Source organism: Phaseolus vulgaris, chromosome 1, assembly GCF_051622355.1.
Source record: "Phaseolus vulgaris cultivar YP4 chromosome 1, ASM5162235v1, whole genome shotgun sequence".
NCBI classification, from domain to species: Eukaryota; Viridiplantae; Streptophyta; class Magnoliopsida; order Fabales; family Fabaceae; genus Phaseolus; species Phaseolus vulgaris.
In genome coordinates this window covers 53,200,290-53,214,210 of record NC_143498.1, presented here as the reverse complement: position 1 = coordinate 53,214,210, position 13,921 = coordinate 53,200,290, and the positions used below count along the sequence as shown (strand labels likewise).

General features: G+C 26.0%; 1 protein-coding gene across 1 annotated transcript; it reads left to right on the top strand.

Annotated features, from left to right (window-relative positions):
• The first annotated feature begins 8,739 nt into the window (after nt 1-8,739).
• Nucleotides 8,740-10,618, top strand: LOC137816258 (Ribosomal protein L10 family protein). Its single transcript, XM_068619336.2, has 5 exons — nt 8,740-9,132; nt 9,260-9,328; nt 9,545-9,643; nt 9,746-10,138; nt 10,348-10,618. Exons 1-5 carry the CDS (start codon nt 8,875-8,877, stop codon nt 10,480-10,482), a joined length of 954 nt encoding a protein of 317 aa, XP_068475437.1. The 5' UTR covers nt 8,740-8,874; the 3' UTR covers nt 10,483-10,618.
• Nucleotides 10,619-13,921: the final 3,303 nt, after the last annotated feature.

Sequence of the window (13,921 nt, the reverse complement as noted above, 5' to 3'; positions counted from 1 at the left end):
AAAATAACTAATTTGACCTACTATATGAATTAATTATCATATCATATGAGGTTATTCGATATTAAAATTATTATGCGCATAATTGTGTTAATTCACACTGAGGTAGTATGACAGATTTTTTTAGTTCAAGTCAATGTACAGAGTATTTGAAAGTAGTGTCAAGTATTGGTGTATGTTGATCATTCAACTTCTAACAAATATAAATTATAATAAACACTTTACTGTGGGGAAATCAAGTTTAGGGGTTACTCATATTTTTCGTGAAAATAATGTGTATGTTGATAAGTTTGTTAATTTAAGATTTATTCATAAAAAAATATTTTCAACGGTATTATAGGCTACCATTTAGTCTGTTATTAGAATTCTTTATGAATATGTATAGTCTACCTATGTATCGTTTTTGTTAACATATGAATTTTGGTCTAATCCCCATATTTTTGTATTTTCTTTTTTAATAATACTTTTTTTTCATGTAATGGAAAATGATTTGACATATCAAGTTGAACAGTGATGTCTAACATGAAAGCTTTTGTTTTAAAAAAATCATTATAAACACTTAATTACTTTAAAAAAAATAATGAGAATTGATAAATATATATTTGTTATTTAAATTAATATTTATAGTATAAATTTTAAAAATAACTAGTTACCCTTTAATTTGTGTTGTATTTTTTTTATGTGGTAAGATTGTGTATTTTCACATAATCAATGATATTTTATGTAATAAAGTTTCATTCTTAGTTGATAAAGAAACTTATATTTATTTGATATTTTGTTTTAAGTTATATATATATATATATATATATATATATATATATATTAAAATTTGTATGAAGAGAAACATATTATGAAATATTAAATGGGTGGAATGTGTATGTATATATATATATATATAAATATTTAATTAGGTATTATATATATTATATTATTTAAACATGATAACTATGAATGTTACACTTGAACGGTTGGTTTGATATATTTGTATCAAATGAGCACAAAAGAGGATTATGTATAAAAAATAAATTTAAAATTGGTTAGTCATCATGATTATATTGTTAGTTATCATTTTAAATTTTTCTAAACAGTCATTCGAATACAATTGACAGAAAAGCTGTATATTGAAAATAAAATTATATTTAATAATTAGATTTTAATGATTTTAAATTCTTAATTGATTTTATTAACATAGTTAGTGGGTAGGGAAGCTTATTATCCATTAGTTTCATTTTGAATAACATAATTATTATCCAACATTCATTTCTGTTAAACATTTTTGTAAGACCTCTTGTTACAAACAAAGGAGGTAATAATGATGCGTGGGTCAGGTAAAAAAACTTGAACCTTATTATCTACAGTTCTTCCGTAAAGTTCGCAACCACACTCCACGCTGCTACACATGTTAGGAACCATCACTTTTACCAATCATCATTTTTTTTAAATTTAGTTTTTAAGAAAAACAAACTCAAATGAGTATAGTTTAAGTCAAAATTATCTCTTTAAATATAATTTTCATTTAATGGATCTAAATAAAAAATATAAATATATGAAAAAAAATATAAAAGTTAATATTTTTTTCATCTAACAAATTTATTTTGATCACTTAATTTTAAAAATCATTCAAATAAAGATTAGTGATCCCGTGACTCTAGCTAAAGAAAAAACATTTTTTTTTACACATACTTTTAAGTGACACTTAAATCGCTTCACTCGAACCTGAGAACAAATGTATTACCGGATAGTCAAGAAGATTGATATAATCGATTGGTCGAAAAAGTCAAATGACTCTTTTAATTCAAACACAGTTTGTAAATCCACAATTAATCGTAATTAATTCAGTTTAGTTGTAAATCGTGATTAAGGCACGATTGAGTCATCTTTTGGACCCACGAGTAGGCCATGACATTTAAGACCCATCCAAAAGATATAAATATCAAACGAGACCCAGTGCCAAAGGTAATTTTTTTCTCTCGACTCACCTGCACATTGTACTCAGACTAACTTGATCGTCAGAGTACCTTTACAAGTTTATCTAAGTGAAAAGAATAAACAATTAAAGACCACTACACTTAAAGACACTGAAAACCAAAAGGAAAAAAAAAAAGAGTTCCTCTAATATTAACTCAACCTTGTAAAACACAATTTAGTATTCCTCTAATATGAACTTAACCTTGTAAAACACAATTTAGTATTACGAAACTCCGTTGAGGAGCAAATAATAAAAAAATATATATTTATGTCTAATATGTATTCATTAAAATTACTCATTTGATATTCATTGCAATTTTTTCTATAAATATTAAATACAATCTTTTCAATCCTAATTATACCCACTTTTCAAATTGTAGACTTTTGATACTCGTTTTGTGTCTACGCAAGTATATCCCATCCATGTAAAAGAGAAATAGTTAAAGCTATAAATAATGTTTAGAAGTAGTAATTTATGGGAAAATTTCTCAAAGAAAAATATACTAGTATTATTTTATTTGAAATATCAAGGTAAATAAAAAATTTAAATTATTTAATTTCGTGTTTTAAAAAATATGAAAATAAATAAAATTTATAAATTATTCAAAATATTATATTATTTAATATCCTATTTAAATAACATATGAAATAATTAAATTTTTTAAATTATTCAAAAAAATTAAAAAAATTAAATATAAATTATTTAATTTTGTATTTAAAAAAAAAATAAATAAAATTTTAAATTATTTAAAATCCTAAAAAATCTTAAATTAAAAATTATTTAATAACCGTATATTATATGGTAGCAAATGATACTTCAGATAATGATAGTCCATTTTAAAATGAGGAAGTAGTTTATGTTTAGAATTGTTGTCTTCTTTCATATATATATATAGATATATTTCGAGATATTGTGAGTTAGATATGATAGAAAATAGGAATGTTACATACATATAGTTGAAAAGAAAATGTATAGAGTTTTACTCACATATGGTATGAGTAAAGTTGAAAGTTAGAATGTGATATAATTATGTGTATAGGAAGGAAGAACACACAAGTTGTTGTGTGTATGAGAATTCTGAATTTGAAAGTACTCGATTCTGATTTGGTAGTTATGATTAGAGGAAAGATGAGTGGATGTATAAGAATATGATTGAAGTTGAGAGAGATAAAAGTGAGAAAATGAGTAGGATATAGGCTTTGGAAACGCCATACTAATACTTCATTTCTTTTCTTTCATCATGTTTGCCAATGGCTATCATTTTTCTTGCAGGAGCATGGCTGCCATGTAATCACTGCTTCACTCATTTCGATTCTTTCTTTCTTTTCAACCCTCTCCCCAAATTCTTAATATAATTATTTAATAATAATAATAATAATAATAATAATAGTGTTGGAAAGTCTTTTAAATGAAAATCTTATTTTATAACTCGATTTATAAAGTTGAGTTGGTTGGAGATACAAGTAGGTGTAAATCATGTTGGAAATCTCTCATCGATTAGATATTAGAGTTTTCATAATATATAAGTGGATGCAAATCTCACCTTATTGAATCGGTTTTATGGGATTGAGTTAGGTTTCAAGTCTACTTCTTAACAAATTTTATCTTATAACTCGATTTGATAAAGTTGAGTTGGTTAGAGATTTTAAATTAACTAGAAATAAAAATATTTAATAATATATAAACGAATGCAAATTTCATCTCATCATAGTTTTATAAAATTAAATTAAACTTAAATTTCACTTTTTAATAAAATTAATTAAAAAATAAATTTCTCTTTGATAACAGTATGAGTGAAAATTAAAAATATGAAAACGTGTATTATTTTACATCTCAAAAAAATCTCTTTTAATTTTTTTATCATGTGTTTTAGGGTACGGGTTATCATTTTTCTATGACAAATAAAATTAATGTAAAGTTTTGTTGAAGAAAAAGTGCGTCACTTTAAACAATTTACATGTAATTACAAGAATACGAATATGTGATAATGACTTGGTTGTGGAAAATATTATTACCATCTTCTCTTCATTACTCATATACTACTTTTAGAGGAATATATTCAATTTGTGACCGCTTCAAATCAAACTTTGGCTTTTTTTTTAATTTATGGAATTAAAATTATCGTTAAAATATATTAATTTTATTTAAATTTACATCTTGTGGTACAAATTATTTAAAATATTTATAAAAATCATTTGATTTTATTATATAATCTAATTTTTACATACTTTAAAATCAAATTTTCAGTTTATATTCTTAAAAATTACTGTTAAATAAACGTATTTTTATAGGTGATATTTATATGTTTAAGTGGAGAAGAATTATAGGATATAACAAAATTTACGCTTTAAATATTTAAAATAATTATTATTTATGATATGAACTCGATAGTTAATATAAAACAATGATGTATCAATTGGTGTTTAGATTTTTGTATTTTTATATTCAATAAATTTTTGCCACCACCTAAGACTAAAATTGAGAATTTATAAGAAAGAATTGCAGAAACTGAATCCGAGTGTTATCATATATTAGAACTATTATAAATAAAATACTGAGTTCGATCTAGCAGTGAGAGATTAAAGTAATACATGTGATGATATAAATTTCAATCTCAGTGTAACCATTGTAAAAAAAACTATTAGGAAGTAATAATTTCATATTAAAATTATTAAACCACAAAAAAATCATTAATGATGTGGGAACACAAGTGTTTTTTTTTATATAAATGTTAACAGGTAGATACTGATTAAAGAATTAGAAGATTTTTTTTAATTGAAATAAAAATGTTTTTTTTTAACTTTTCTTTTATATTTTTTAATAAAAAAATATTTTAATTTCAATACAATATCTTTAGAGAATTTGGCAGTGAGAGTTTTTTATAATGTGAAAAATGTTATCTAAAGCACTCTATGATACCCCTAAAATGCTATAGGCTTGTAGGTTGTAGCCTCTCATTGCATGTGGGGGTGACCCCACCCACCACTGGAATTTTAGTTATAACCTATGTCTAAATACAATGGATTTAAATTTATATGACCTAAATATAAAATGACTTAATTAACTTCTTTATTTTATTTAATTTTAATTTGTTTTAAAAAAATTAACTAGATCGTAATAATGTGATTTCTTTTCAACTAATTTACTTGTATAATAAATAAATATTAATAATGTAAACTTATTTATTTTTCGGTTTGGTTTTATAAGGTTGAAATTTGAAACATCAATTTTTATGAATACATACAGAGTAAAACTGACAACATTGGAATCCAAAGACTATGATTTAGTTACTATGAAAAGGGCATAAAATTCATGTTGTGGCTACCTCGAAGAACACAAAGAACTAAGGAAATTGTTCGAATATGAGTTGCAATGTAATACTATGATTATGATATATTTTGAAAAGTTTTAGCAGGGATTTTTTGAAGTGAAGGGAATAGTTACGTGGAGAGAAACTTGAAAGGAATCGAAATTGTGAAAAGTGAAGGTGTAGAAAGTGAAGATTCTTGGTCCAGTCCTGCTGCAACAAATTACTGATGCAACATATCAATGCAAAACGAACAATTGAAGATGGTCATTTCTTTTTCTTCTCTACTTTATTTATCCTTTAATTCCTCTCTTTGGTACCACTGTTTAACTTTTTCTAATTTATCACACAAATCTTCACTTAACACACTAATTTTTTTTAAAGCATTATAAAAGAATGAAGCCCATTTAAGTACGTACAAAAAACACTGAAACAAGATGCATTTTGGGCATTTTCTTCCTGCATCCCTAAATTTTTCTTCCTGCAGCCCCACGCGGTTGTGCAAAGACAAAACTGTCCCTTTATAAAACTGTACATTTTTTTTTTTGTATTTCAGATTATGAAATCCAGAAATTTTTCAGATTGGTGCTTCTGGTAAAATTTTGGATTGGCGCGTCCCATAATCTCCCGGATTGATGCTTCCGGTAGTACATGAATGACAGTGTTAATCCAAAATAAAAAAATGCAAAACATCCATAATTGAAAAAACTATTACAAATCCACCAATCCATAATTCAAAATATGCATTCTAGATTCAGAATTATAATTGAAAAAGTTCATTATGGATCTACCAATTTGTAATAGAAATTAGGCTTTTGAATTCAGTAATCCGAAAATCAACAATTTATGCAAACTTTGCTTTCGGAAAATCCTCTCATCCAGAAAGCAACATACTTCAAGATTGATGAATCCATAGCACACTCCTAGATCCTGAATTCAAATAATAGGTGAAGGTTAGTTTCGAAATTTACAAAATTATGGAGGTGCAGGAAGAAAAATGTAGGGGTGCAGGAAGAAACTGCCTGCATTTTGTTGTTATCTTTTTTAGAGTTTTAATTTGGGCCGAAGTCATATTGGCAGTAAATTGGATCTAGGCCCATCACCAATATTCCAAGTGTTGTTTAGAACTCAGTAAGCTTGAGGGTTTCTCTATTTATAAGATCATAATCTATCCCTATCAATAAAATATAGAGATTCTCTTATTTAACTGTATTTTTTAATTAATTTTATTTTAATTTAACTGTATTTTTTATTAATTTTATTTTTATATTAATATTTATTTTATTATTTTATCTTGAAAATTTCAATTATTTTATTATTTTTATAAATATTTAATAATTAATTAATTATTTTTATAATTAATTTAAAACTGTTTTTTAATCTAATATTCTATCATGTTGTAAAAAGTCGTTATTAATTTTAAATTATATTATATCCTAATAATTGTTTTTGCATCTATTTTTTTATTTTTTTTTTACTTTATAACTCTCATTAATAATATTTATATTTTAGATTATTTTAAATGATTTTTTTAATATCTATTAACACTAAAATGTGAAAGACAAATTTAGAAACTAAATATTGCAAATAGAAAATGAAGAATAATTGAATAAATACTTTACTTCTTTTAATTGAATGGAAAAATAAAAACATCTTAAATTTCAATATTTATTTAATGTCTTAGAATTTATTATGACAAAATCACAACATTGTAAATTACTGCTTTATTCTTTAAAGTTTATCATTAAAACTTTTAAGACACCAAATTTATGGTTAACTATTATCTTTGGCTATGTAAATTGTATGATATTTATAAATTGTCTGACATTTTATTTACCATATTACATGACATTTTATTTATCATATTACATGACATTTATAAATTGCATGACATTTGTGATATATAATTATTATGTTGGCTATTTTTTTTTTATCATACTTCACTTAGATGATTGATGTGTCTTATTTGTATTATATTTAAAAAGTTTAATAAGTATAATTATATATAAATGATAAAAAAAATCACTAGTTAATAATAATAATAATAATGTAGTTAGGGATTAATTTGTTTTTAGTCAGGATTAATTTGCTTTTCTGTTTCTAATTTACTCAAACAGGATTATAGAGGAGCAGTGAAATTTTCAAGGGCAGAAGTTATATTGGCAGCAAGTTGGACCATTACCAATATTTCAAAATATTGTTTTAGTTTTGGTGCTTTATTTGTAAATATTGAACAATAATCATCAACATTTTCACCGGTGTAGCATTTAGATTATTGTCTTTAACTGCAAACCATTTCTTTTTCTATTTAATTTTTATATTAATATTTAATTTTATTTCATTATCTTGATATTATGTTATTTCTTATATTTTTTAAAAACAATTGGTCGTAGACGAGTTTTTTTTATATTTCACTTATTTTTTATTTTTAAATATTTATTAAATAAATAATTATTTTTATAATTAATTGAAAACTATTTTTTTTTTAAAAACTAATATAGTGTGAACAGTTATCCATTTATATGGAATAGTTGGTCAAAAATCTTTATTTATTAAACGTGCTAACAGTTAACAGTTTATTAAACGTTAGACGTGGAAACATTCTTAAGCTGAAACCATTCTTCTTTTTATATCTTCGTCTTTCTTAAAATTATAGTTTTTATATTTTTTTATTATTTAGTTTAATTAACATTTTTTATTTAATTTTTAATATTAAACATAATTATATATAAATAATAAAAAAATCAGATACTATTTATTTAATTTTTAATATTAAACATAAATATATATAAATGATAAAAATAAAAAAATTGATGCGTATGTTTCCGGTAGTAATATTATACTTATTCTATATCTATATAAAGAGGATTTTTTTATTATAGCTGTATTTCTTTACACAGTTTTTTCATATTTTATTATTATATTAATATTTTATTTCGATTATTTTGCATTTTATAATTACTTAAGTTTTAAATTAAAAAAGAAGTTAATTGTAATCACTGCAATTTTTTTTTATAAAATTAGTAAATTTAAAATATGATTTTATTAACATTAATAGTTATTTTTAGTTGATCTTTTCATTAAAAAATAATTTAATTTTTTCTCTTTAATATATATATAAATTAATAATTGAATATTTAAAATATACATATATCTATATCTCATTTAAATAAATATAAATACACATGTAATAATAATAAAAATACAAAATACAAATAGAGACTTTTTTTTTCTGTATATAATAATAAAAAAATAAAAAAACAGAGACGTTGCCGCTAACAATTATAATGTAGTTACTAAGGGATCAATTTGTTGTTTTTCTGTTTCTCTGATTTAGTCAAAAAGCAGGATTGTAGGAGCAGTGAAGTCGTGGGCTATTTTAGAAACCAAGTGGGGTGCAGTTAAAGTGTGTATTCACATAACTTAGTATTGTACTTGCACTTCATTTCTAACAATTTCTTGTTCCTCTCAGATAGATTTGCACCCACCGTAGAGGAGGTTAAAGAGACGGCGGCGTTTCGCTGTCCACCTTGACTCAGCCCTAGCTAGCTAACTTTGTCTAGGTCCTCGCTCCTAGTAGAAGAACTAAGGTGCAACAACAATGGCGGTGAAACTCACGAAAGCGCAAAAGAAGATAGCGTACGATGCGAAGCTGTGTCGACTTCTGGATAACTACACCCAAATTCTGGTGGTGGCTGCGGACAACGTGGGATCCAACCAGCTTCAGAACATCCGACAGGGTCTACGTGGCGACTCCATTGTGCTCATGGGAAAGAACACCATGATGAAACGCTCTGTTAAACTCCATGCTGAGAGCACCGGCAACAATGCCTTCCTCAATCTTGTTCCACTTCTCGTGGTCAGTGCATGCTTTAACATTCTCACAATATCCTTACACTCATTAAAGCTTTCCGCTATTCTAACCATTCTAGACATAACCTTGTTCATTCATGATGTTTATATGTATATGTTTTTGGTTGAGTTAGGGTAATGTGGGGTTGATTTTCACCAAAGGTGACGTGAAGGAGGTTAGTGAAGTGGTGGCTAAATACAAGGTATACTCATTATCATTGTTTTCGTTTTTCATCCTTCCAATGCATCATTTCTCTTTCAAGTTTTAATGGTGCATTTTTCATTCATTACTGAACTTAACATCGTGGTTATGTATGAACGTTTGGTGTATACATTGCATAAAAAGTTTAGGTATAAAAGGTGGTGGTTTGTTATATATTGGCGTTTGAATTTTGTTGTATTGGAATGTGTGATTACAGGTGGGAGCTCCTGCTCGTGTTGGGTTGATTGCACCAATTGATGTTGTAGTTCCTCCAGGCAACACAGGGTTGGATCCATCTCAAACTTCTTTCTTCCAGGTTTCTGCGATCTTCTTCTTCTTCTTGGAAGAACCTGTTTATAATATACATATATAGTATGGTGTTCGTTTACATGAATTTGATACAAATATAAAATTTCAGGTGTTGAACATTCCTACCAAAATTAACAAGGGTACTGTGGAAATTATCACCCCTGTGGAACTCATTAGGAAGGGTGAGAAGGTGGGGTCTTCTGAGGCTGCACTGCTTTCGAAGCTTGCGATAAGGCCCTTCTCTTATGGCCTTGTTGTGGTTTCTGTCTATGACAACGGTTCGGTGTTTAGCCCTGCGGTTCTTAACCTCACTGATGATGACCTGGTTAATATGTTTGCTAATGGTGTTTCCATGGTTTCTTCACTGTCGTTGGCTATCTCCTACCCAACAATTGCAGCTGCACTACACATGTTCGCCAATTCCTATAAGAACGTCCTCGCTGTCGCAGTCGTAACAGAATATTCCTTCCCCGAGGCTGACGAGGTTAAGGAGTTCTTGAAGGTATATACTCTTCTAATATTTATGTCTTCAATGCCATTCAACAATTCAACATCAAGGATTTTCATAACATTTTAAAGATTATATGAATTTTTGTATACATCTATGTCCATGTTGTATTAGTGTTTGTGTTATATAGATTGCTGTAGAATTCATGAGATATTGTTTTCATTTTTAAACTTTGTGACTAACCGTTGAGACGATGATTGCAGGATCCTAGTAAATTTGCAGTAGCTGTTGTTGCCGCAACTGCTACTGATTCTGCTCCAGCGGCTGCTAAGGAGGAGGAAAAGAAGGAAGAACCAGAAGAATCTGATGATGACATGGGCTTCAGTTTGTTTGATTAAGTTGTATGGTTATATTCATTTTAGTTTAAAATTGCTGTCTGGTTTGGTAAAATAGATTTTTTCTTATGTAGGTGTTATTTTCTATTTTGATCATTCCTATTTTAGTTACTCTTTATAATAAATAATAGTGCTAGCACACACTATTTGAACCATTTTAAAGTAATTAGGAGTAGTTTAGTTTTATTTAATTTATTTTAATATAATGCAATTTATTATATTTAAATATTATATACGACTACATCGAAACAATTTTAAAATTCAGATTAAAAATAACGACTATCTAGTTGGTAAATATTTTCGTTTTTGTCTTTTAAAAATATATAAATAAATTAAAAGTATCAGTTATAATGTATTTTGTATTCTAATGCTGTGAAACTTTTGCCTGCCATACCACAGTTTGATTTGATTTCATTTTCGGTCTTAACATTTAGCATAATTAGACAATATTTTTAACTGTGAATTACATTAAAAATTTAAAAACTTTTTTGAACATTATTAAGAGACTTTATTTTCGACATGTTCTTGAATTATAATTAAAACGTAAAGTTCTTAGTTTTTGAACACCTTCACTATTGACATTAATCTAGATAGTTTAATTTTTTTAGTTATTCCCATAGTCTTGTTACTTTTACATAATGACTCATAAAAAGATATAAAAAAATAAATTATTTTTTATAGATTAAAATTAATTTGTATATAAATTAAAAATAAAAATTTAGAGAACTTATATGAAATAACTTATAGAAATCGATTTACGGATGAATTTATTTTATTTTACGAAGAATTTTTTATTTAAAATATTATAAGGAAATGCCGCAATTATTGTAATTTGTTTTTCAATGACTTTCCTTCATTAATATAATCTTGCTTGAATAGAGTCAAATTACTATGAATAATACTACTATTTTTAGAATATTTTAAAAATAATTTTGATAGACTAATTTAATAAAAAAACAATTTTATATTATTGATGTTGCTGTAGCATTGCCATATTTTCTTCTTTGCCGCCGGTGTTCGATTGGATTAAGGTATATTAGAGTGGATATGTGAGAAAAGTTTATTGAAGTTTGTGTATGATAGGATGGTTGTTAGGAGATTTTTATTTTTTTTAAATTGTATAAAATGTAAGTTTACAAATTTACCCTTTAAAAAAAAAATTCACAAATCAAATCAAAACTAAAATTAACTTTTATTTTTATTTTTGTTAATATTATTATTTAATAAATTTATTTTAATTATTATTAAATATGTAATTTATATTTATTGTTATTGTTATTTTTTATATTTAATACTATTATTATATAAATTATCCTTTGTTATAAATAATTATATTTATTATTATTATTAATAATATTATTAAATAATTTTATAATATCAAGGGTAATATAATCAATTCACATCATCTATGTGACTTTCTTGGCAAATCTTTGGACACCAGTGAAGATGAAAAAATATGTTTCAGCACGTTTCTTCGCTCGCCAATACACAGAAATCAGTGGAAACAAACGCAAATAATCTGTGTCTTTCTTTCTTCGAATACAACCAGAAACAAACACAACCTAAAACTGGTAGTGATAAACCACGGCTACAAATTCAGCAGCAGATAGATTAACAAAAAAGAGGTTAAAAATAAAATATTCATTTTATTTTTCTTGTAGATTTTAAATTTAATTTAAATGCATCTAATGTAAATAATTGCTTTAATCATGTCACTTTGCATAAAATATTACCGCTGAATTTTGTAATAAATACTTACAAATTATGTGCTTTGTGTTTATTTTTTAAAATTTATTTATTCAATAAAATATATAAGTCATTTATGCTTTTTATTATACATTTATTAAGGAAGTGAATATTTTGAAATTTGTGAAGTTTATAAGTGTTTATCTTAAAATAACTTCTAATTGATTATATTATTATTGGATGAAACAAAACATATGTATGAAAAAAATTATAACACATAACAAGTAGATATCAATATAAAAAGAAATAACAGGTTAACCACATCATAACACAAAATTATAAAAAGAATTTGTTTTTATTTACCTTACCTTATCTTTTAGTTAACTTTTTATGAGCAAAATAATAAATAAATTAAGAATTTTAAGAACATTTCAACTCATTTTAGAAAAATAATAAATATTTGAATAAAGTTTTTGTAGAAATATTTAGAAAGAAAGTGATCCATGTATATCTGTTAGTAAAAGTAGAGGTGGATTAGAATGAGAATATCTGTGGTTGTGTCACCCAACAGCCAACTGGGAAAGAAAGGGACTGAAAATGAGAGCACAATGGTTCCAAAAGTCAGTGCAACAAATCATTCTCATCGTCCCTGCATTTTGAATTTTGAACCAAAATCACATTAACAACTTACACATGGAGAATGTACCACCAATCATGCCAACATTATCTTTCTTTCCAACACCAAAACAAACCATCTTAGAATTTTTTCAACATTTAGACTACAGGATTGTTGACATACATAAAATGTAGATAATTATGAAAATATGTATCACCGACACTAATACCACACGAATAGAAACACAAAGATATACAAATCTATATATTATATAATTATAAATTGATAATAAAAATTTATATAAACAATTATTTTTAAAAAATTAAAGCACGAACAGAGATGAATTTCTAAACCTCATGTTATACAATAATATTTCATAATAAACGTGTTAAAATGAGTAGACGACATTTTTTGAAGTGGTAGTAGATGACGGCTACCTATAGTATTGCCTCATCTATTGATACACATGGATTCAGAGTCCCATGTAGTCCGCCACAAAACATGCTTCTTTCTCATCATTTACACGCTTTCTTTCGATGTCAACCTACTCAAACTACCATACATCATCATTTCCTTTATCCTTATCAAAACCATAATAAACAAATCATAATCTCCAAATTGTTATATTATACACACACATGCTTTTGTAACAGAAAAACCCTTAAAACCATTTGTTACTTCAGTATCATCACAGATCAAAATCAAATTATTTTGTATCAACTAATTGGTACAAATTTTATGAATCCGTGTTTGTGTTTATCACCTTTTTTTGCTTAACAGTTTATGGTACACAGGCAAAATATCTGCTATATATACTTTACTTTACTCACAGCCCAATAACAATCAAGTGACACGTGGAAGCATCCTGTGATGCAGTTGTGAACTGTAACAGTCTAGTGACACGTGGAAGCATCCTGTGGTGCAGTTGTGAACCGCCCGAGCGACCTGATGTGTCTACCTTTGACCGACAGCGTGAGTGGACCGCCACGTCTCACAATTTATTCTTGTAACGGTCGACTCCGTCCATTCACAATTTTGTTTAGGCTGGATTTTTTTTTTTTCTAATAAGTCGACAGATATTTTATTTATTTTAAATATAATTATTATTCTATAAATCATATTCACTTTTAAATACATGGA